The 26,175-nt window shown below is 40.5% G+C and overlaps 1 protein-coding gene across 1 annotated transcript in view; it reads left to right on the forward strand.

The window, feature by feature from the left end:
- The first annotated feature begins 3,541 nt into the window (after positions 1 to 3,541).
- LOC146785925 (uncharacterized) overlaps positions 3,542 to 26,175 on the forward strand; it is a 239,863-nt gene continuing 217,229 nt past the window's right edge. The window contains exons 1-2 of the mRNA XM_085635323.1: positions 3,542 to 3,866; positions 6,396 to 6,503. Coding sequence (XP_085491449.1) covers positions 3,669 to 3,866; positions 6,396 to 6,503 — 306 coding nt within the window. The 5' untranslated portion in view covers positions 3,542 to 3,668. The remainder of the gene's footprint in view (positions 3,867 to 6,395; positions 6,504 to 26,175) is intronic.

Raw genomic sequence — 26,175 nt, forward strand, 5'->3', positions numbered from 1 at the left:
TAAGATATGTATATGGCAACAGTAGATTTATTCCAATCAACCTTACATCTCAGATCCAGCCTATATTGTAAATAGGTGTCTCTGATCACCTTCTTTGTGTGGGACAATTTTCTTCATGTCTCTGACCATACTGATATTTCTTTTTACAGATTTTTTAGAAAGGAATTGATGTAGCCACGAAATTTGTAATGCCTCATGCAGTTGAAGACAATCTAAAATAATCGGTTTGGTGAAAAAAGTTTCTTCCCTTTTCCAAATTGAGTCCCACAATAACAGTGATCTGGCCAATAAGAGGTCTTCTAAAAACTGAAGACCCGCCTCATAATGTGCAATAGTGTTTGAGGTAGATGGTGGTAAATATAACAAGCTTTTTAGGAAATAATTTTCTTGCGTTTGCAGATCTTTGCTATTTGCATGGCCCCAAAGCCCTGCCCCATAAAGAGCTACACTTGCTCCTTTATCTTTATATATAGCTCGCATCTCATTAGTTGGCCGCTTCCCCAGTTTGGAGGAAAATTAGATAATTCCCTGTGTTGCCCTACTCAATTTAACACTGGTATTCAAAATATGTTGAGACCAAGAGCCGTTATCCTTGAATAAAATACCAAGATAGCAAAAGGAATTAACAGTATTACTAGGAGTATTCTCAATAAAAAAATGTTTTGAGGGGTTTATGTTTGGGCCCACATATCATAGTATATGCTTTAGATTTGTTTATAACCATTTACCTTTGTATCATAACAACTGAGAATGCATCCATTAGTCTCTGGAGACCTGCCAAAGTTCTTGCTAGGAACACAGCGTTGTCCGCCTATAGTAAGACGGGTATCCGACGACCTGCCACCATGGGGGCATCGGCCTGTATTATCTGTAAATAATCATCTATCCCATTGATAAATAGGGAGAATAATATTGGTGCTAACACGCATCCTTGCCGTATCCCCTGTCCTGCTTTGAATTTGGATGAACATCCCCCCTGTGACAAACTTTGCTAGATAGGTTCTCATACAAATGAGAGATAAACCCAGCAATCACCCTTGGTGCTCCCATCGAGATTAGGATTGGCCAGAGCAAATTATAGTCCACCAGATCAAATGCACTGCTCAGATCGGCAAAGCCTAAATACAAGGTGCCTGCCTTTGCCCTGGTATACTTGCCGATAAGTAGCTCTAAGTTTGTGCATTGCTCGATGGCAAGTCATCAGCTGCCGGAGATTGATATTGAGAAGGGAAGTCATCTTCCTGGACTTTTTTCTCCTGGAAGCCCTGCATATCCCTTATATGCTTAAGCATGTCTTGGAACTGGTTTCCGTGAACAGATCTACCAGTGGGACCCACTTCAGACTCAACTCATCATCTAGAGAAAGCGTTTGTGATTTTTGCAGCTGGGTGTGTCAACGGTGTAGTCGCAGCTTCATCAATTATTGCCTGCACATCAGCACAAGATTTAACAGCATTTCTTCATGGTCTGTTGCTGAAGTACTAGGTATCAGGTCCATAGATACGGAAGACACAATAGAGTAACTACATCTGGTTTGCTTAGGTTGCTGTGCGACCTATTCTTGTCTCGTGAGAAGTGATTGCAGGCTAAAGACACCAAAAACAAAGGGAAAGACTCATGTGTAAGCAGAGTGCGGAAAGAAGAGCAGCAGAACTAAGCAGCCCAAAGTGTTAGCTTGAGCAAAGACATGTCCAGGTGGCCCCCCACTCCAGCTCTAGCACCTGAGTGAGGAGCGGGCGACTCGCCAAACATCATGCAGCTTGACTATGCAGTCTGGTCGCAGGAAACATGCAAGGTATTTTCAATGCATTTGCCAATATAAAAGAAAGTGGCAAAAAGTTGAATGGGCAGCATCTCCCATCCCGAAAGGAGGAAGGGAAGACAGGAGGAGCGATGGTGGGGAGCTTTATCCATTTGAACTTTAGTTTTAAAATAAAAGATAGCTTAGGTACAGTTTTCTTTCAGGAGGCACGGTGGACTCATAACTAATGACCAAGATGAGAAGGACAGACGTAGGGGTAATGTACCAATACTCCCAGGTTTATAGTGATATGGGAGTGCCCCTGTTTGCTCTACTTCACATTTTAAAATTTGTCATCCTTTTGTGCCAAAATGCTTTTTTGGGATCAATTCATGATTGAAGTGTTACATCTCATTCACATATTGGGCCACAGTAACAAACATAATTTAACTATATTTTAAATTAATGCTACTTAAGTTGATGGTTGGATATTAGCGAACATTATAAAACACAGAAATAGTAGTTTGTCAGATATATATTGAATACATTGTACATCATTTAAAGAAAATCGACAAGACATTATGTAGACAACAAAATGAAGCTACAAATTACTATACATGTTTAGTTTTCAGTTTAGTCCCAGCTAATGATATAGCCCTACGATTACATCACCTAGTATATTTACCTACAGTATGAATTATGAAGGACATATAGAACACCTAAAATATGTGAATATTAAAATGTAAGTGATTTTTGACTTTATCACTTATATGTCTGTTTTCCAAGGGAAATTAAAATGGTTATACCTACAGTAGCTTATTAATAGCATGAGGAGACTTCTTCAAAATAACTAAGCAGTGTCAAAGCCAGAAGGTCTGTTTTTGTTGTCAGCTTTTTTGCTTTGTCAAGACTTGTTTTGTTTTAGCTTCCCAAAAATATTGTTGTAGGGGAAGATGCCAGGCCCTGATTAATCTAAAAAGTAAAAACATTGGCTAAAAGCAAACATTTGTTTGGGTCTCAAAAGACCACCCAGCCATAGATGTGCTTGACACTTAAGGGAACCACTTTGTGTGTGGATGTGCTCCCTCTGAAAGGGCAGAATGCTGTCACTCACTGTGAAGTTAGCCAGTGTCTGTAGTGGGCTGACCAACTGCTGTAGTGGATAAATTAAAAATGTGAATGTCTCAATAACAGACTATTGGATGTTGAGGTCTGGCTGAAAACCCATCTAAGTAAGAATATTATACATATAATTTTAGTAAATTCAAAAGGTCTTGGCTAACGCCAAGTCTAAAAAGTTAAGAAAATCACACGTCAAGATGCTTCCCTCAAATGAGTGGGGAATGGTCCCATGTTCCTTCCTTACATATGAGAACATTGTGTTGCCACCATAAAATGTAACTTCCTTGAGGGGCTCTGATTCCCACAAAAATGTTGTGAGTGCACTTTTCTATTTGCAAGGGAGTCAGCGAGAGGTATTTCAGACTGTAACCCATATACGTCAACCCCCCAGTGTCTCCCTGCCCTGCTTCTAGTGCACTTTGTGAAGATAATATGTGCCACTGCTGTAATTCCTAGGGTATGTTCAAGCAGCCTGCCAGACAGGTGCACACTATGTGAGACTGTCAGAGTGGACCAAGGGGCTCACAAGTTCATGTGCACCGGGTATGTGTTTACTCGTCCCCATTCTGCCCTCTCACAAACTTGATAAAAGCGTCTGGCCTCTTGCACAATGCAGACATGTGGAAATGGTAAAACATCACTAGTTCATCATTTACCCGAACATTTATTAGCCCATTTGAGGGTCAAGGTAATAACAGCATTTGATTAACAGTGCTGTATAAAACAGGGAAGCCCTATGGACTTCTCAGCTGTATCTGACAGCTGTTTGAAGACAAAGTGAACCCTTGCTTATTAGCGACCAAACATGAAGCCGTTCACAGCGCTGTTATGTTGGTCACTGCTATGGACTATTAATGCCCTGAGATCCAAAGAGATGATACCTGAAGACTGCAATGCCACAGAGAGCCCTGCAGGTTACCTCCTTGATCTGATCAATAAAGACCTAGAAGAAGGGTTCCTCCTGAGCCTGTTCCGTGTGGTCGACGCGCATCGTCAACCTGCGGTATGTAATCCCTTTACTTGTTATGGACACCCTTTTTTTTTTATTTTATTTTTTTTATTTCGTTATTGAGATTTTCATGTTGAGTGCAGGACAGATTAGTACCCCAGGAAGTGGTACACATATACGAATATGTATTGAAATAGGGAATCAAAGGAACAAGGGAACAAAAATAATATAAGGAATAAAAGGAGCCAACACATACAAACCGGGTAGGTCTTACACATTTTTTTAAATGAACTTGTCCATCACATGAAAATCAGCTTCTTAGTTGTATTGGTGTAACCTAGAGGCAATGACAATATGCATGTGTTGTTATATAAATAGAGTTTGAGAGGGCTGATTTGGGGAAGGGCGTGTGCAACAGCTATCGTAGGCCAGGTGGCAGTTAATTTATTTTCAAATTAGAGGTGCGCCCTCTGCCTTGGCACACTCCATACTGAAGGATGCATCTCTTTCCATCCAAGATACCCATTATGGGCCAGATTTATCAAGGGCTTGCATTGTCCTTGCGTTAAGTAAGATTTAGTATGCAACACAGAGCCACAGTGCCTGGCTCAACGTAGCATTGTAAATATGGAGTAACGCAAGCCAGCGCAAGTCACTGCCTTGTATTACTGTGCCGTGGGAATGAATTCACCCATAGGGGCACATTTATGAGGCCCTTGCGCCACTTTTGCGTCACTTTTAACATGGAAAAAGTGACGCAAAAGTGGCGCAAGGGGCTCATAAATCTGCCCCATAGTTTTTTATGCATTCCTGAATTTACTAAAACCTAGGAATGCGTCAAAATGCTACTCATTTCCAGGGGAGGCATAACAAAGGAGAAATATGTCTGTTTCTCCTTGTTTTTTCCTCTTTCTGCACGTGGTGCACTCAGCAGCACACATAGGGCCTGATGGACCGCCAAAACCGTGGTGGCAGTGGGCTGGCGGTCGGGGACAATCGTACCAGTGGTCTGACTGCCGTATTACAAGTACGGCAGTCAGACCATTTTGGGACTGCTGCAACCGCCAGGAAACCATGCTCCCTGGCGGTGGCACAGCAGGCTGGGGCAGCAATATGCCTGGTGGTGCAGCTGCAGCACCGCCAAGGATATCTTGAGCTTTCCAGCTGCCAGCCTTTTCGCCGCTGTGAGCCCACAATGAAAAGGCTGGTGGTGGGAAGCATGCAGGGGGGCACATGGTATGCCACCCTGTGTGACTGAACCACTTTTCCTGCATTCCATGGACTTTACAGTCCATGCCGTGCAGGAATGCCCTTTGACGTTCCCATGCCGTGGGAATTCCAAAGGGCCATCTGACAGATTATGTGGAAACTCGTAATCTGGCAGGCGGCCGGCGGTGACCTTTGGTGGTCCTGGAGTAGGGTGGTGGTGTGGGGGCCCGCTCCAGGACCCGCAAAGTCATAATTAGGCTCAGAAAGAGAGGAATAAGCCACAGAGGATGGTTCTGTGCAGAAGGTGTCCCTTCCTGCACAAAACCAATCCTGGCTGTGACTCAAGCACCCTTGCACCATGGTGCGAGGGTGCCTGCATTGGCGCTTAGCAGCCACAAGTGCGCCAGCTCAGAAGTAGAGCAGGAATGTGCCATATCTTAGTAGACATGGTGCATTCGTACCCTCTCCATTTGATGCATGTAGCGAGTTGTCTTGCTGCGTTGCATTTACCAAATATGAGTACATCTGTCCCATGTGTCCAGTACAACCTAGAGTTAACTACATAGTCCTGTCTGCATCTTGCTTTTTGTATAAAGATGTTCACAACAGCAGCCCACAAACAGCTACACACCCGACCCACAGCCACAGAACTAGCCCCTGCACAGCCACAAAACTGGACCACACACTGACCTGCCAAACTGGCCCACCTGGCTATGCATGTTTGTCCAAAAGGCCAGCACGACCATTGATCTAAGTATACCTGCCTGCTAGGAAGCACACATAATACTCTATTAAATTGTAAGAAATGGTTTAAAAAAAAAAAAAATCTTGCAAACACAAAGATACCATTTTAGGTGGCTTTGTGTCTTTTTTTCCCCGCTGCCAATTCTTGCAATAAAAAATAAAAACAAAATTAACATACATAGTACCAACTCGTCTAAGCCGGATCTGTTGACTTTAGCAATGCTTGTTGTACATGTTTTGATGTTAGGATTCCTTTGTATTTTTCAACCAATGACAGCTCTCCAGATGACAATAGATTACAAGTGATGCAAACAGTCCAGTCCAATGCTTTTGTTTTACCAATTCTGTGTGTGACATTAGAAACTGTAGGGACACTGCATTCAGCTTACATCTCACCTGCCTTCTGAACGCACAAGTATGTCATGTTGGTTTTCACTCAGACAACAGCCAACACACAACAAGTTTAAAATGCAGAATTTACACTAGAAATTGGCATGTTGGCGACAGGGAAAATTGCGCTTTTTCGACACCAAAACCGCATTTTTTTACGATTCTTAGGAACCACAAACCCAAGGTTCAAACATGTTACACTTACTCCCTGAACTACCTGTTTTTTTATGTTTTTTGTAGGGTGGGGGAAATATATACTACCTGACTGTGGATGTCGTGGAAAACGAATGTTATTATCTGAGCAGAGCGGACTGGAGAACCTGTTCTGTCAAAAACTTACCTGAAACGGCAAGTATCGCTGCAGCAAGTAGATTTGTTTAAAAATGCAAATGGCTTCTTGGATATTTGAAATATGAAGTGTGTAGATTGTGTTAAAAAATGTATTTCTTTTTGTTATGTCGACTGTACAAGACATGGTTTACCAAGCAACTCAAAACACTTGTATTAGTAAACAAACCCATAAAACTAGTTTCAACAATTTTAGTTTTAAACATCTTTAGAGACAGGTAACACATATCTGTTTAATCTTTTTTACAGTTTTACCTTTATAACATTTATTGAAATTCTTAAGGAGCCTGGAAAAGCGTTCATCCCATTTGTCCATGTCTTCTGAGCCCTGAACAGTTTTAAAACTGGTCTCATATCTCTAGAATGTTCAGAATACCATTTTTTATATGACATTTGTTTAGGAGATTGCCTTCTGGCAGCCACATGTTTTGCACTTAGAGGCATATATTTGACATCTGCCGTTTCTTTGAAAGAAATGCTCACCTCTGCTCAGACATTAAAAACACTTCCGGTAGATGCCAGTAGGTATCAATCAAGTCTTACGGTGGACATTGTCTTCGAACCATTTGACTATTTCAAAGAGGAAAGTGATTGAATATCTTGGTAGCAGACATCCTGATGGGAAAAGTGAAAGTCCATATTAGAGTCCTGTAATTAATAGGTTGAAGAACATCACATCCTATAAAAAAGGTGATAGTAAAAAAAAAAAGGAGATAGTAATTTGAAAATATCAAAACAGGGACACAGACGCATTGCTTAATTTGTGCAGGTGGTGGGTACAGGCTCTAAATTTGGGGTCAGGACATAGGCTACATAATCTGAGCCAGCACAAGAAAGAGACAGGCAGAAATGGGAGACTGAATGAGGAAGAGAAAGGTAGCAAATTAATGGCATAGTGTGAAGAAAACTTGCAGGATTGAGACAAGCAGTGTAGGGTGGTGGGAGGAAGAGGCATGATTTGGAATCAACAGTAGGCAGACTTGTCATTTTTTTTTTTTTGCAGATTTATACAGCACGAACTCGACCCGATGGTATTGGAGTGCTTTACATGAGCACCGGTTACGTTGCACAAGAACACATTCATCTATTTTATTTTTGGGTAGGCACGGGGAGATTAAGTGATATGCCCAGAGTCACAGGATGTGGACGTGACCCCGAGGCTCGAACCCTGGTTTCCAGCACCAAAGTCAGCAGCTCTAGCCGTCAGACCACATCCTCTCCATTCAGCAACCCTGGCATTTAGGAATGCCAGCAGAAGACGCCTAGGAAAAACCTTGGAACCCTGCACTTTCCTACTTATTTATTTATGTATTTACTTATTTATTTGTTTATTTATTATTTTTACAGATGCCTTACATAGAGTTTGGTAGATGGGATACTACTCCGTCAAAACTATCCCATGTGACTTATTACAAGTACCATAGGCTGTAATGCACTTGTAATACGGCGGACAGTACATATGCCACATTTGTGATGATGTATCCCATGCACAGTACTCTAAATAAGGACTTTAGCGCTAATCAGGGCCATGAGTCAAATGAAACAAGAAGCATCTGATACATCTGATTGATGGCTGACAATGTCTGATCTTTAGACAGTAGTCAACAGAGAGCTGGATATTCGTCTTGACCTAAAAAGGAAAGCAAAGTGACCCTTACAGATGGAAAAGAAGATGTAGTAATTTGACCAGTCTCTCTCCTAAGAAAACAGAATCACATAAGCAACCTAGTCCCTCTACATCATGTGCAATGATGATCTTTCAAGGTCAACAAAACCAAAGGAATTAAGCAAAGAAGCTAAATTATAGGGAACAGGCTAGACACTATCAATAGTCACAAGTAACACACGTTGGCTTTGGGAGATGAGACAAAGCATACTTGCAGCTGAAGAAATTGCTATTGAATGTGAATAAATGATACAAGAATGAAATATAAATCTCAATGCTTTCCAAAACACACCACCTTTTGAGATCAAATCTTGAATCTTTTAGCATTCTAGAGGAGCATGAATGTAATTATGGTTGGAGATACATTTCCGAGATACTCAACATTATGATCCATAAGCTCAAAACTGAGTAAGCCAAACCCAGAATGAGAAGGTGATTGGTCTGTGCATGGGGTCAGAGTTTAAGAGCATCTGAAAAACACTGAGCTGTACATAAGCACCCATTGGTGTAGAACAATTCCTAAAGGCGGTGGTAGTCCAGTCCTTGATGCAGAGGTGCAACATATCTTAAATAGAGTAAATTGTCAAGGTGACTACGCATTAGCCTAGAGACAATAACTATAAGGGAAAAGAGATCACAGGGGACGCACCTGATGGTAAAAACGATGTCCAAATGGATTAAATTTGGACATTGAGAGAGAGACAAGAGTGGGCTGCAGTGCTAAAAAGGAGGAAAGAAATCAAATGGTCAAGGTCATACACAAACGCGTGGTGGCCATGGGTGCAGGCAAAGTAAGCAAGGAAGGGGGCGCTTACTGTGAGTAAAGAGTTTTGGCAACTATCCCCGGTTCCCCGGTTCGTCGGACGGACGCCAAGCTTGCAGTATCCTATGGCCAGAGTATGGAGAAAGGTGCCCAGGTTTCTGAAATACAGCAATCAGTGTCCCCATATAGATAGCTGCATAAAGGAAGTGATAATGACGTGCAAGCTACTCAGTGAAGATTGTATGACTTACCATGCAGACTTCAGCAAAAGGATTGTGTCATCCTGAAAGTGACCAGACGCATTTCCAAGCAACCTTGAAGTTGAGAGATGCAGTGTCCTTGTTTTAAATAGACGGAAAGCGGAAAGGAACAGATATTACAAAGAATTGGAAAATATAAGGCGGCCATATTGTATAAGGTCACAGGTACTGAAATTAGGCCAAGGAGCCAGGGCCAGCCTTCCTATCACCAAACCAACCCAAACCTTAGCAGAAATTGTTTGCTCCCTGCTTCCCAGTATGGAGTCTAAAACGGGTCAAAATAAATGCAAACAAGCTGTCTCACCTCCTCCTGTTAAAGCCAAAGCTATTGACTCCCAAGAGGATTCATTGGCAAATATTTTGGAGGAAATTCAAGCTATCCATACAAACACGGACACCATTTCCTCAGTTATTAAAAATATACATAGAGATATGGATTCCTTATCGATGAGAGTTGCTGACAATGAGATTAGGATTCGTGATAATACTGCAGCCATTACAGCTATGGCTCCAATTTCTACTCAGATTGCTTCTCTCCACCGTTCCCTACTTGACTTGGAAAACAGAAATAGACAGTACAATTTACGCATTTTTAATGTTCCTGAAGGTCAGAGTTGTCGTCTTTTCTTGGAAAACCTTCACCCTAAACTATTGAATATTAACTTTCCAGAGCGCTTTGAGATTGATAAAGCCCACAGAATACCTTCAATTCGTAAACCCCACCAAGCCTAACCGCGACAAATCATTTTTAAAGTTCTGCGGCATCATCATCTCCTTCTTATTCGTAAGGCTGTCCGAGAGATTCCTTCTCTCCTAATTGAAGGAAATAAAGTCTTCATTCATCAGGACTTTGCAAAAGAGAATGTTCAAATACGACGCCAATTCTCTGATTTACGTCCTTGTCTGCGAGAAGCTGGCTACAAATATGGTCTTTTTGACCCTGCGGTCATGCACATCTGGAAAATCAACATTTCTAAGTCTTTCTCAGCTCCTCCAGATAAGATTTTTCTATCAACATCACCCTGTTCTCATGGACTCTCAACCTTCTGGTTCTTGGGGCTGATAATAATTATTATTTTTTCTACCCCCCCTAACACAGGCTGTTAGCAGGTGCATATTAATGGTGGTTTTCTTACTTCGCACCTCCGTCTCCAATGCTCTATTGGTTTGATGTCTTGGTGACTGACCTCGTTTCATGTTGTTTGTCTTGTTTTGTCTTTTTTATATGGGCTACTGTCTTTCTCTCTTTTTTTCTGTCCTGTTATTTTTCTTCCCCTTAGGAAAATATGTCTAAGCTGCAAAAGTTAATTGTTGCTTCATTAAATGTGAAGGGTCATATACATCCAGTTAAGCGACGTAACATTTTTGAATATTTATACAAGTCTAAGGTTGATATCTGTTTTGTTCAAGAAACTCATGTTAATGACAAAATACTGCATACTGTGTCTAGAGGTTGGGTAGGGTCTATAGTTTCATCTGCTGAAAAACATAAAACTGGAGTGGCTATATTTTTCTCACAGAAAACTCGTGCACAAATTTTGTCACATCACCATGACGCAGATGGTAGATTTGTTGCTGTGCAAGTTCTTATTGATAAACTTACTTTCAATGTATTTGATTAATATTTATGCTCCTACCTCTGATGACCCTGCCTTTTGGTCCTATGTCTCTGATGAAGCACTCAAAATTGACAATGCATCCCTTATAATAGGTGGTGATTTTAATCTTATCAGGGATCCTTTGTTGGACAGGTCCTCTGTTTTAAGTTCCGGCCTAGCAAGGCATTTTTGGCTTTGAAATCTTTTCTTTCCATTACCAAATTGGTAGATTTTTGGAAACTAGAACACCCTACTGACAAAGATTTTACTTTTTATTCTAATGCTCACTCTTCCTTTTCTAGAATTGATTATTTATTATCCTCACGTAATTTATGTCACATGATTAGTGAATCATTTATTCACCCTATTGCGATTTCAGACCATGCTTTAATTTCTTTTTCTTTATCTATTTCCGACCCTCCAATTTTTAATAAAAGATGGAAAATGAACTCATAAATAGTTCTTAACCCCACCAATGCTAAAAAAGTGGCCTCAGCTATTTCTGATTATTTTTCGACTAATAAGTCCTGTGACGCCTCTAAAATTATATATTGGGATGCTTTTAAAACATATACCCGTGGAGTTGCAATTTCTATTATGGCACACGAAAATAAATCCTTTCATTCCCACCCCAATGGATTGGAGACACAGATTGCAGCAGTGGAATGAGTTTTTATTACATTTAGAGATCCGCAATAGAAATCCCAACATCAGAAATACTGTTATAAATGTAATTGTATTCTTAGTAAAAGGGCAGGTTTACGTATCTCAAAAGAAAAGTCAAACTTTTATTTTAATTTTAATAAATTGGGTTGTTTGCTAGCTAATTATCTATATCTCAAACGTGAAAGAGTTCAAAGTCCAGCCATCAAGACGAATAAAGGTACATTGGTGACGGAGGTTGAGGAAATACTGAAAGAGTTTCTTTCATTTTACTCTTCTTTATATCATGAACCTCTTACACCTAATAATAGTGTTATCCGTGAATTCCTGTCAATTGCCTCAGATTTCTGATAATGATAGTTACTTTAGAGAACCCTCAAGGAAATTTTTGCAGCAATAAATGCTTTAAATTCCAAAAACATTCCTGGCCTGGATGGTATTCCGGCTGAATTCTATAAATGCTATCAGGACCAATAATCCCCTTTTTTACTTTCCCTCTTCACAGAGTTTCAGCATACTTCCATGATGGGGGGATCTTTTAATGAAGCCACGATAATTGTTCTCCCCAAACCTAATAAGGATCATACTTTAGTCTCAAATTTTCTGCCAATATCTTTAATCAATCAAGACTGTAAGATATATACAAACATTTTAGAAAATAGATTATCACCCCTACTATCCAAAATTATTCAATCTGATCAAACTGGCTATATGTAAGGTATATTATCCGCTCATAATACTCGGTTGCCCTGACATACCTTATCTCTTGCCAAAGATGCAAGTGGACCTATTGGTGTAATGGCCTTAGATGCAGAAAAGGCATTTGATAAGGTTAATTGGTATTTTTTATTTAAAACTTTAGAAGCTTTCCGTTTTGGTCCTATTTTTATCAATATGACTAAGGCTTTGTATTCAGCCCCCTCAGCATCTATTTTAGTCAATAGTTTGTGTTCCACTTCATTTCGGTTGTTTAGAGGCACTCGGCAGGGATGTCCTCTCTCTCCTTTTCTGTTTGTTATTGCAATAGAACCCCTCCTATGTACCCTTCGTAATAGTGATACTTATACAGGTGTTGTTTTGAAAGTTACTACCCTTAAACTTTCGGCCTACGCTGATGATGTATTGTTATATGTTACTGATCCTTCCACCTCTATACCTATGATCCATGACATTATTCATAAATATGCTGAGGTTTCTGGTTACTCCCTGAATACTAATAAGAAATAATTTTTCCCATTGAATGCCTTTTGTAATTCTACAATGTTAGTTCCTGATTTGAAAAATATCATTTTGCATTCCTTGCGGCTCAGTGTTCTTTATGGTTCCACACTGTTCCCCTCTCTAATGCACCTAAATGGCTTCTCCTGGAAAACATTTTTTGGCTCTATACCCTTTAATTGCTTTTCTCACCATGTCCAATGGCTCTTTTGGTAAGTGTTCTCCTATTCTGGTCAGCTCTAAAATTGCCCTTTTATCATTTGACAGTAATTTTTCTATTACTTTGTCTTCTACTAAAAATGTTTTTCATTGGTTTAATCCTAAACTCCAATATCATAAACATATTTCTTTTTGGAAATTATGGATTGCTGCTGGTATTTTCTTTGTTGCAGATATTTGCCAATATGATATGTTTTACACATTTGATGTTATTCAAGCCACTTATAAGCTGCCATTGTCTGAGTTGCCTACATTGTTATGTAATATGATTCTTAATGCCTATCCCCAACTACTTTCTCTAGCTCAATCTTCTGGTATTGAATTTTGTATTTCTGTGTTCAGTCGTTTGGACATACAGCATAAGTATATAAAAAACGTACCACTTCAAATTCCTCCTTTGTACATTTCAATCAAAAATGGTCCCCACACTTAAATCCTCATACACTTAGCATATCCTGGAAGGACATTTGGTATTCCAACAAGACTAATTATCTTCCGGCCACCCTTATACAAACTAATATTAATTTACTCTACCAATGCTTTTGGACTCCTGATAAATTATTTAAAGCTAAGCTTCTAGATACTCCAAATTGTTGGCACTGTCAATCTGTAACTGGTGATCTACGACACATATTTTTCAATTGTCCTATCATATATCAGTTTTTATCAGAAATATGACATCGTACGACACGGATCCTTAAGATCCAAACAACTTTATCATTTCATGTTCTAATTCTCAAATCCTCACTCTTTAAAACCATTTTATCCCCTATGGATTGTAAATTATTGGAATTCCTTATTTCTACTGCACTCACATCTATTACTTGTAATTGGAAAGATGCTACTTCACTTTCGATTAATGCATGGTGGGAATGGATTATTTTTCTTCGACATGGGCAATGTTTTTATCCACACTTTCATAAGAACTCCTTTTCTTCTAAGTCTAGTATGTGGTCTAGTTTAGATTCCTACATTAGTACATGTTCTACAATTTAGGAAACTTATTTTCATTTCTAATAATTAATCTTCGCTTTATGTAGCCCTTTTATGTTTATTTTATTATTTATATCATATTTGTACTATTATGTAATGTTGGTATTGCTATTCTACTTTTTCTTATATATTGTAGTATGTTTTTTATACTATATGGTTCGGTATTATTTTTTGTATTGTGTTTCATATTTATGAAAATTTCTTCAATAAACTATTTTTAACTAAAAAAAATATATATGAAGATGGGATCCGGAACAAGTCCATCTTATGGATGTCAAAAATCAAGAAACAGCCCCTGCCATGGTTCTCCTAGCATAACTAGAAATTCCCACAAATGTAAGAAAATAATACAAATTACTTAATGGAATATTAAAGGGTAGGTGAGGAGGCATATTACACAGATCCAAGAAATGCAAGTATATGATGGAATAGAGAGATCTACATGTAACTTGTAGCTGAAATAATGTGAAATTAACATATCAGTGTCAGTCAGGTTTGAAGAACAAGCAAGGCAAGCAATCAGATGGGATCTAGATCAGTTGGTCTCTACAAGACGTGACTTTAATAATTCAACACCCCGCAATCCAAGAGAATGTGCAAAATATGGAACTTTTACTTACCCAAGGAATTTAACTGTCTATCTTAAATATAAATGGAAACAAAACTTCCTCAGTTGACTTTTAATAAATGATAATGACAATTGTATCTTAAGTTTAGAATAGGAAACACTTGGAGTCCTCTCATCCACTCTCTTATTAGGTAATCTGAATGTCACAATAGGACAACGGGGAAAAGAAACACAACATTACCAAGAAGGAGGAACTCTAATGAATTTATTATTATTGCATCCTGGGTGTCCCTGCAAAAAATAAAGGGTGGGTGTTGATTGATTTTGTGATACAAGAGAAAGGTGAATGTTACCTTTCAGCCAGGTTCACGAATGGGAACAATTTACAGTGAAGATAAACTAGTGGACAGAAACAGGTGATAGCCACACTCACCTAAAGCATGTTGGGTCTGTTCCAATTTCTAAAAATCAAGCTCAAGGTGTTATATGGAGGATTTATTGGATGATCTGAAGATTGATATAGCAACGGGACTAAACCAATCTCCCAAAGAGAGCTTCAAATTTATCAAAAACTAGTGGCTTACCATTTTGGAAGGCATATATGAGCTAGTTGTCATCACAGGGTTCCAGACTCATTGAATGGAAAACCCTTTGAAATGTAGAGCTATTATTTGATGCAGAAGTTAACATTATCATACAAGCTACAATGCAAGGTCTCACTGTCTGGCTGGAAGACGGAATCCACAGTTTCTTTCACCTTGTCAGATTCCTTCAAGGGTACTTGGCTATTGGGTAAATAAGGGTCCTCTAAATGCTCCTTGTGAGTTAAGTGCCAAAAAAGTAAATATATGCTGCTTTCAAAGATTTAGCAGGAGTCTTTGAGTAAACAGAGAGCGGTTATGCGTCAAACCGCTTGCAAAAGGACAGGACTCACCACTGGTGTCACTAATAAAGTTGATGTACGATACAAGTTAGGTATACCCTCCAAAGACAATTTTCAAAAACAAAACTGTCACAACCAATAAAGTAGAACAAAGGTGGTAACTTGTGCCTACTTTATTGTATTTATTCACAATGATTTACTAAAAACACATACATGTGACCGCTTATATGACATAGGTAAATAAAGAGTTCATTTTAACTTTTATGCGTGTGGATGGTTCCATATCCTCCTGGCAAGGACAGACACTGCCTTGCAATCTTTGCTGAATGAGTGGTGAAATTTTACTATGCAAAAGGCGTTCAAATAAACCACACGTTAGCTAAAATTCCGAACACGACAGACCAGTTTTTACCTTCAAGGCAGCACCCCTATCAAGAGCAGCAACAAATGACAGAATGGGATGGGATATTATTGTAGAATCAAAAAAAGAACAAATATTTCGAAACTTGCTCATCTAAGTGTCTCGTCAGATTTATCCTCAAATATGAAGCATGACCCATGTCCCTACTGGTTAAAATAGTCCCTCCCAAGATTTCGAGGCTGCTACTATGCAAAGCAAACATTTGGGATTGGATGTCTTTCTTGAGTGTTTCGTGAAGGTAGTGCCAAGATTTTGAAATTCATTTATGATACTCACTCCAAGACCCACATCCAGCAGTGGAGGATGAGTGTAGGGCTTTATGCTTCTGGACGTATGAGCCAAACAAGTAATGCTTACATACACAAAGATAAAGGTGACATCTGACAAGAGGTGGCGCCACTGAAAACGCTCGGGCAAAACTACTGGAAAAAATGTCCCAAATATCTACACAGGCAGAGTAAAGAAGCAGCCTTTAGGCACTGAACGTTCTGTTTAGCCAGAGCTGATCCGACAAGAGCCACTGTGGGAAGCAATGTATTTTGGGAAATGTAAAAACATAGCACAACTGTAGGCAAGAAAGTTAAAGTGAGAATCAACCCAAGCCCCTCAATAAATTATCTGAAGCTGAAAAGAACTAAGCTCCCAAAGGCATCTGGATGAAATAATGGCAACCAGAAAAGCTGCATTAAAAGAAAGACATTTTGGAGGGATCTCATTCAAAGGTTGAGAAATACTCATCAAGCTCCAAAGAACTAAAGGAGAATGCTAAAAAGGTATCACAGAATTATCTTGGATGGTTCAACCTAAAACAAAAGCCTACTCAAATGAGAAATGTAACCCTCTGTAGATGATAGATACTCTCAAATCTCCTTGTAATCCATAATATATGACGAATACTCCTTGAACACCCCCCCTCCGAACAGCTGGGTAAAAAAGGAAGAGATGGCTAACCCCAAATCCAAATCATTGTGTAGGAAGTCCAAGTTACTCAAGGGGACACAAAGAACAGGATAAAGTTTGTGACTCCACAAAAGAAGCAGAAAACTGAACCTAATGTTGGGCAGACACTCGAAGAGAAGACAGGCATCAAAATTGATACGATGCCCCTGCCACTTCACTAGCCATGCCTAAAATGAAGTTGAACTGTTTGTCTTACAGGCCACAAGTCGTAACCAGGATACCTAACTAAGGCTGGGACTGGCTGGCAAATGCCAAAATGTAGACAGAAAAAGCAACTAATATGGCCTGACGGTCATCAAGTAGAAAAGAGGAAGCTAAGAACTGTGAGCACTGAAAGCAGCCACTAGAATGACTGGGGACTCCATCGTCCTGATCTTGTGCAGCACCTTAAGATGAAGAGAAATATGGAGAAAGACACATAACATTGTGCTTCTAAAACGATAGAATATATTGCCTCAAATACTCTTTTTATTCCTTCACATCCAGAAAGCCACCAGCACAGAATCCTGTCTGGATGCAAACATGTCCATCCACTGAACTTCCAGCTGTCTCTTGATCTCCAGACAAACTTCATAGTGGAAATAGAAGTCCAATGAGGATGGAAACACCTTACTCAGTGCATCAGCCTTTACATTCTCTGACCCCAGGTGCCAAAATGCTTGAACGGATTGCAGATACGATTCTGAGCAGGTTAGCAGATAATGTGCCAGAAGAGCAAGGGAGGATCACCAAGTGCTCCATGCCTGATGATGTATAACTTTCCCAGCATGTTCTTGGTGTGTATAAGAAAGACCTTGCCCTGAATATGTACATAAAAAGACTGCATCTCCATCCAAACTGCCATCAGTTCACTCTAGTTTAAAGACATGCCAATTTTCTGATTCAACCATACACCATGCACTACGTCAGATCCAAGGGTGACCGCCCATCCCCAATATGAACAAAAACCTCTTCTCAAAAAATAGTCAAGCTACGGGGAATATCTCCACAATCAATATACAACAACAACCATGTACCACAGAAATGGATTTATAATTCACAGTTTTATTAATCAAAAAGTTTAAGCATTATTTATATGTCATTATTTTTATATTCATATTTTTTTCCCTTTTTATACATTTGCAAACACAAATTTGGTCATGTGTTGATTGGCTAAAAGAGGGGAATCAAAATACAAGTGTGAGACACAAACTCAACATTTAAAGTGAGCACAAATTGCATATTACATAACAAAACACATAAACAATACAAAACATTCTATGCAACAAAGAGTCACTTATAAAAACATATAATGATACACTCCTAATATATACACATAAAATAGAGATGTCGCCACAAAGGATGACAATTGGAGCAGAAAGAAGCGCCGACGCGCGTTTCGGAGAAGGATCAAAAGACCCACAGTTCCTTCGTCAGGGCGCAATAATCCTTTGGGGGTTCGTGTCAATTTAATTCCCAACTTATTCCAAGGTCTTGTTCAGACGGGAAATTTATTAAACAATTGCTTAGCGGGTATGTATTAGTACTTGTTTAAACATTTTCATAACCAGTATGATAGGCGCACCGCTTCCTCTAGAGAATAGGGCCCACAAATTACTTAGTGGAGTATAGCCTCACTGCTGCGGGTTAAAAGCGTTAGGATTACGCATGTCCGTTAAATTGACATTATATCCGGACGGTAAAGTCCTCCGGCTAGAGGGTGGGTGAAACGGGATGAATAGATAAACCCTGTACGGCGGCAGATAAGGTTTCAAAGTAGAGCTGGGAAAGCGGTGTCCAAGCGAGCGAAGTCCGTATATGCGGACCTCCCACGACCGCCCATCCCCTACCGCCGGCATCTTCTCTTAGAACCACCACAGGTAGAGACTGAAGCTCAACTCCACAATTGAAAAAGCCTTAGCTAGCCTTTGGAAAGAAACACTAAAGGAAAGAGACACTGGTTTGAGGCGATCGCAGTCCCTTTATCTAGTGCTCCAGGATGTCATGGACTAATCGTTCAACCTGTATTCTATCCCAAACCACCCCAGAGATGCTGGCTGCCCTTTCACCCTAAGAGCCCAGCCATTTACCAACCAGGAGCATTCTATTTATTTGCCCTCAGGTGAGTGCAGAGCTTCAAGGACCTGGATGAGAGCAAAGCACAACCCACAGATGCTTGAAATAATATTCCCAGATCCAGCTTAAACCCTAGGTATATCACAGATCAGTCATGCGAAAGAGAGACATAGGAAGGGTTGCAACACGAACCATCAGTTCATCTTGGCATGCTTGCATATGAGCTCCTCTAATAAGTAGGAAATTCACCACTGGGGCCAGCACATTTGTGAAAAAGTTTGGAGTCAAACTTAACACAATGGACTGGCTTTGAATTTAGAAATGCACAAGGAATTACCAATCTTGGGGATTACTGATGCAAGCACACAAATAGGCATCCTCCAGATTAAAGGAAATCACAAAGCTCTTTTGCATAGCCCTCAGTGTGATCACCTGTAGAGATACCATCTGAAATATCACATTCCCGGAAAAGGAGTTTGAAAAACATCCCTAGTCTTGGTTTCTAGGAAGTGGTTATTCTACACCTCCAAACCCTATGACTCCAATGCATCTGGGAATTATTTACCTTCCTGGCCAGGAAGCCTTCTTCAAGGCAGTTTTCTTGAGAATGTCTGCTAACCAAGATGTCAACCTTGTCCCTGAATCCGAAGACATGAACAGAATGTTTAGGGAAAACCTGTGCATAATTTGTTCAACACCATAAACAAAAACCTTTCAAGCTTGCATGATTGTGCAAAAATCAGCTCCGGAGCACCAATATAGTCATGCTGGATTCTGCATATGGGAGATTTATGAAATTCTGATCAGATCCACTATAGCACCCAGTGACACCCGCGAGAAACCATGCCCCGGGAGAAAATTACTTCGCTGAGAGTCCCCGTAGGTCAGAGAGCCTCCATAGTAAGGAAGAGGCTATATTAGAAAGGGCTAAGTCAACCTCTGTCACCTGCCTGCTTCACCATTTTCATCTTGAACCAAAAAATGATTTTTGTAGATAAGGAAGCTTGAGCGTTAATGATGTCTGAGAAGCATCCCCTTTCAGGCACCTAGACAGTAATCTGAATGGTCTGGCACAGTCACCATTGCTTCTACACAGTCCAAACAATGACACATCAGTATCTAACTAAAGCTATTTTTTCATTACTATGATTATAGGAACACAATCTTCTCCTCCATTCAAGATGACGAATAAAGAGTAACTAAGAGGGGAGACTGAGCAGTGTATGAAGCATTGGTTCCTGCACTAATAGAAACCATGGTGCAATAAGTGAACTCTCGTTAAAGAAATCTTTACCTTATCCACTGGACCCAAAAGAGCAACATTCTTGTGATGTGTGAGGCAGAGCAAAATTGAACCAATTCCCAAAGTATCAGGACATTTCTCTGCAAATTCCAGACAATGATATAAAAAATGCCAAACCCCTGAAACCACCAACATTTTGAGCTCAGCCCATTCTGTACATTATGGAGAGTAAATATTGGAAGGGAAAGAAAGTACGGGGTCACTGACAGGCTGAACATTCATCTTACATAAAAAACACAGGAACCAGATTATCCTGAATCTAAGTCAAAAACTCAATAAATATCTCTTCAATAATATGGTTCCACAGGGAGACTACTTTCACGTCATCCTTTGCTTTATTCACAACTAGAAGTCTGGATTGCCTACTAGCCTGAGAACCTTATAGGTAGGATGACTAGGCAAAACCTTGTCCAGAACTACTCTGGCATCAATGAGTGACTGAAAATGGGTTGCAGTCATCATCATCAAAATAATGTATTCGGTTTCATAATAAAAATCATAAAAGTACAATGCATGACATTCAAATCTTATACACAATATAATAAAATTATTTCATAAGACTAAAAGTTTCTTTAAAAAAAAAGGGGAGAGGAGTTGGCCTAACGACCAGGGCGGTCTACCTCGAATGTGGAGAACTGGGTTTGAGTCTCTGCAATGACGCTGAACATCCTGTGACTCTGGGCAAATCACTTAACCTCCCCGTGCCTAACAATAACACACACAAATAAAGAATGTGTCCTCCTGTAACGCAACTGGTGCTATGTAAAGCGCTCTGATACCCAATACCTTCAGGTCAAGTTCCCGCTATATAAAACTCTGTAAAGAAAAAGAAAAAAAACCAATACTAATCATTAGAAGTTGTAATTTTCATTCTTGCATAAAAAACAGCCCATAAAAAATTTGACATACAGCAGCATATCTCCATATTAGCAGTCATATTAGCAAATGTCTGCTCAATGGAATAGCAGGTGCAAATGAAGGAGGGCCCTTCACTCTACAGCTGACTTCGGAAGAGAAAGTGAATGAGAAGAGAAAATCCTGTTCCTTTGCCTCTTTTTCAGAATGCTTTTGTTTACACATGTTCTTTTGCTCCCTGAGTGGGACGGGTATGCCCAGACTTGGGTCCAGTGCTCTCCATTACACTGGAGTCAAGCTAGCCTGACTGATGAAAGGTGAAACCCCGAAATCGGTCCTAGGATCCTTATTTTCCAGTCCAGAGAGAAACTGGTTTGGCAGTTCAGTCTGGATTTGTCCCATGGGGAACATGGTCAAGACTGATTTGCATATGGCTGGGTTTAAACTGGAATGGTATGGGGAGCAACAAAACAATGGCTTTGGGCCCAGATCTCTGTACTGGGGTGAATGTTTGGCATTATTCAATATTCTGTCCATCACATGTTCTTTTTGCATATATAATCCCAAGTGGGACTGGTATGCCCAGATGTGGATCCTGTGCACTCCATCCCACTGGAGTCCAGCTATCCTGGCTGATGAGGGGTGAAACCCCGAAACCGGTCCTAGGATGCTTGTTTTCCAGTCCAGGGAGAACCTGCCTCTGCAGTTCAGGATGGACTGTTGCCATGGGAACAGGGTCACAACTGATTTGCATATGGGTGGGTTTAAACTGCAATGGCACGGGGAACAAAAAAACAATGGATTTAGGCCCAGATCTCAGTACTGGGCTGAATGTTTGACATTTTTCAACATTCTGTCCATCACATGTTCTTTTTGCATTTGTTTGCAGCCATGTCTTCTGAAGGTCAGAGGAAACAGAGATATGGCAATTTTTTTTTTTTTATGAGAATCTTCTATTCTCCATTCAGCCAACCCTCTGTGGCAGAAATAAGCTCATAGAGGACGCACCCACTCGCTGGAGAAGAACAGGCCAAAGGGATTACCCCATTGGTAAGGCATGTTATTCTTGTGAAGGACTTCAGTAATGGGTCTATGTTCTTCCTGCCTCTTCAAAGTCACCCCTGCTTGATGCTAGATCAACTGATCACTTGAGCCCTGTGGCCTTCAATGTTGATGGCATCTTAGTGCAAGCAATCAGCATTATCTCCTCTTTCTCTTCAAAGAAAGGTACTCCTACTGGGATAACCGGAGGGCTATCTCTACCGGGCCCTATCCTCATTATTCTAGAAGTGAGTTTGAGTGTAATTGGAGGATCTTATGGCTGATCTCCAATCAAGTATAGAAGGATGTAATTGTGTGGGATTGATACCTTCAGCTTCAGCATCTCTCACAATACTCATTACATTTATATTTATATGTTAAAGGCAGGGCCTGTTCTTGAGGTCCTCTCAGTGTTACTACATATCTACATGTATTGTATCTAATAGGAGGTTCTAGCCCCCAAATTATGCGCCTCTGAAACCATTACCAACTGTTTTTCCATTTCATCCAACTGCAGCTATGAACAACACCACAAGAAGGTCTCCCAGTTTTGGAGGGATGACTTGTTAGTCACTGATTTTGCAACCCCCCCCCACTTTGTGCAGGATTATCATGTCCAGCCTAATGTCCTCCTCCATGAGCAACTCTCCTCAACCATTGTAGATACATCCCAGCGTTGTTCTCATTTATAGCACTGTAGAATGGGACCCTAGATTTTTCTTTGCTCAGAGTAGTCAGACCACTGTACAACAAGTTAGGTCACTCCACATCCTCACATGTATAGTGGGAGAGCATTCTGTTCTCCTTTCCCATAGTCTAACTCTAAACCGCTTCTGTCTGCCTAAATCAGAGGTTTCCCAGCTTACCTCTCTTTGAATCAGAGGCTACAGCTCACCTCATCTTTCTTTGGTGGTCTCCTGCCCCCTCAAATACATGCTGGTGCAGTTGGGCCATGTATTAAACTGTGCTGATCTGGGGGAGAGAGCTGTCAGTGGGTCACGGTGACTTCCTGGATGTCCTGTGGTCATCTGCTCACTTTCGCAATCACTGGGTCTGGTACAAACAATTTCCACACTAGTCTGCTGACCCACTCCCATTTATTCACAAGGCAGGGTGGCCCCACACCTTCCATTGAACTCGGCATTAATTTCAGATCATGGATTTCCTTCACTATAGTAGCTTCTCGCTTGTTTGACCAGAATTGTTGACTGATACTATACAAAGGTTTAATAGTGTGGTCCTGTACTTCAATAAAAGAACAAGTTGAAGTGTATGGTAAGAGAACCCTATCAATGACACTCTTCTACTAGGCCTCAGGCTTGTATTAAAAAATTAGGTAGTTACAGCAACATCCGATCCAGCAGGACACCAGTGTGCCCTGGTTAGATTTAAAGAACTCTAGGTAGCACAGATGCTGAACGATCTCCCAAACAAAATGTATTAAAAAGTATGACAGTGCTGTCACCCATGCTGCTAAAAAATGGCAGTCACAATTCTTCATTATGACTGGCTTAGCTAAAGAAACTGCAGTGATTTACATATGAGCAGAAACACTTTTAAAAAGGGTCAGAGGGAATAATCTATAGCAACTTCTTAAGTATATGTGATTACCATAATAATGTGTTTTATTGATTAAGCCAATGGATAGAAAAATTCAAGCTGCACCTTCCTTGTGCTCATCCTTTGGGGAGAGGAGTTGGCCTAACGGCTAGGGCGGCGACCTCGAATCTGGGGATCAGGGTTCGAGTCTCGCCAATGACGCTGAACATCCTGTGATTCTGGGCAAATCACTTAATCTCCCCGTGCCTTACAAAAATTAATGTGTCCTCATGTAATGCAACTGGTGCTATGTAAAGCACTCTGATACCTAATACCTTTGGGTCAAGTTTGCGCTATATAAAACTCCGTAAAATAAAAATGTCTTAAGAAGACTTTTGTTATGGGAGTGATATGCATCTACTAACATTCATATTTGGGACAGATTAGGCAAATATATTGTTTTTTGTGGGTAATAGATTTTTATATAGCTAACAATAGGAATTTGATTTGTTATTATGAGAACTTGAGGGTATTTTACTGATATTGTACCAATATGTATGGATGGATCTATGTGGGTATTTCTATAGTGCTAACTTAGTGAAAAGGATACATTGAAATTGGTCACCAGCTATTTTCAGAGGAGGAACAATTCTCTGATTAGTCAAGTAAATCTTCTCAAAATGGTAATTTAACCCATCATGTTATATCTGTTCATGGCATCAAAAATCTGAGCCCTCACTGTGAAACCGCAATATCGTTGTCAGAATATGTTCTGCCATATATATGGTACCTTAAACATCATCCAGAAAAATATTGTCCCATTGGAACTAATAATTGAAGATCTATGGCCATTTGGATGAAATATGTCCAAGAATATTAACTACACAATATGTCAAATGATGTTTCTGACAGACAGCCATCCTGATATTTTTTTAAAATTTGTTTATTTAGGAGTTTTATATAGCGCTTTTATATAGCGCTGGCCAGACCCGAAGTTGTCGGAGCACTTAACAACATTTGTCAAGTGACAGTCGAATATACAAAGAGTAATAATAGTAAACACAGTGATTAAAGACGGGTCATTGATCAGCATATGTTACGTAGCGTTTGAATGCAAAGTAGTAGTAGTAAGGGGGAGGCAAAGGTGCGGGTCAAGAGGAAGATGCTGTAAGAAGTTGTTTTTCTCATAGTTACTGGATCCTCAGGTGGGTGCGGTTCCATTTTGTGGGTCTGCTGTCACTTCGTGAGAGCTCGATTGAGGAAGAGCACTTTGAGCTGGCTTTTGGATTTTTTGAAGGACGGATTAGTCCTGATATGTACTGGGATGGCATTCCAAATTTTGGGTGCATTCCCAGAGAAAGATCGAGATAAGGTTTTTTGTTTGCGGGTTTTTGGGGGGATGAGTAGTAGAGTGTTGGTGCTCCTGAGATTTCTTGTCTGCCACGTTCTGTTGAGTTTGGCAGCTGGATAGGTGGGTTTGCCCTTGTGCAGAGCTTTGTGGGTGAGACAGACAGTTCTGAAGTTAGCACACATTTCTATTGGGAGCCAATCTAGCTCTCTGAGAGCGGGGGAGATGTGTTCAAATTTCTTTAATCCGATCACCATTCTGGCTGCTGCATTTAGGGTTGATCTCAGAGGAGCAAGGTGTGATTTTGCCGTGCCTGTGAGGGTGGCGTTCCCGTAGTCTAATCTGGATAGCACAAGGGATTGCGTGACTTGCTTGAGGTCTTTTGGAGGGATGAAGGGTTTGATTTTGATGAGTAGTTTTAAGTTGAAGAAAGCACATCTTGCAGTGTTCTTGATGTGTTTGACCATGTCAAGGTTGGGGTCCAGAGTGATTCCCAGTGATTTAACAGTCTGCCGGGATGAGAGTGCAGTTGAGAGCATCAAGAGACTTTAGCCATTCTGTGATTCGGGGAGTCTGCTCTTTATTGGCTATGAGGAGGATTTCCGTTTTGTCTTGGTTGAGTTTCAGATGGTTTTTGGGAAAGCCATTTTTGGACTTCTATTAGGGTGTCATTAAGTCTTTGCATATCCGCTATGGTGGAGGCTTCTAGGTAGATCTGGGTGTCATCAGCATAAAGGTGGAAGGGTATGTTGGCTTTTTTGAGAATGGTGGTGAGTGGCTCCATGGAAATGTTGAACAGTGCGGGTAAGAGAACTGATCCTTGGGGAACGCCTTTGTTTATGGGGTGTAGGTCAGACATGAAGTTTCTTATTTTTATTCTTTGACAAGCGGTTTTGCAGGAAGGAGGTGAACCATTGTAGGACCACCCCTTCTGCTCCTAACCTTTCCCGGAGTACGTTTATGAGTAGTTTGTGGTCAACCACGTCAAAGGCCACCGAAAGGTCCAGGTGTATGAGTAGGCAGCAGCGGTCCTTGGCAAGTGATTTGTGGACGTCATCAATGACATTCAGGATAGCTGTCTCTGTGCTGCATCCCTTTCTAAAGCCCGATTGGTGAGGGTCAAGAAGATCGTTGTTGTCCATGTGATGGGTGAGTTAACGGAGAACACCTTTTTCTAGTAGTTTGGCTAAGAATGGGAGATTGGACACAGGCCTGAAGTTGTTGAGATCGTTTGGGTCAGCGCCTGCTTTTTTTAATAATGGTGTTACTTGGTCGATTGTGAGGCAGTCCGGCATGATTCCTGTTTTCAGGGAGCTATT

Source organism: Triturus cristatus, chromosome 11 (genome assembly GCF_964204655.1).
Source record: "Triturus cristatus chromosome 11, aTriCri1.1, whole genome shotgun sequence".
NCBI classification, from domain to species: domain Eukaryota; kingdom Metazoa; phylum Chordata; class Amphibia; order Caudata; family Salamandridae; genus Triturus; species Triturus cristatus.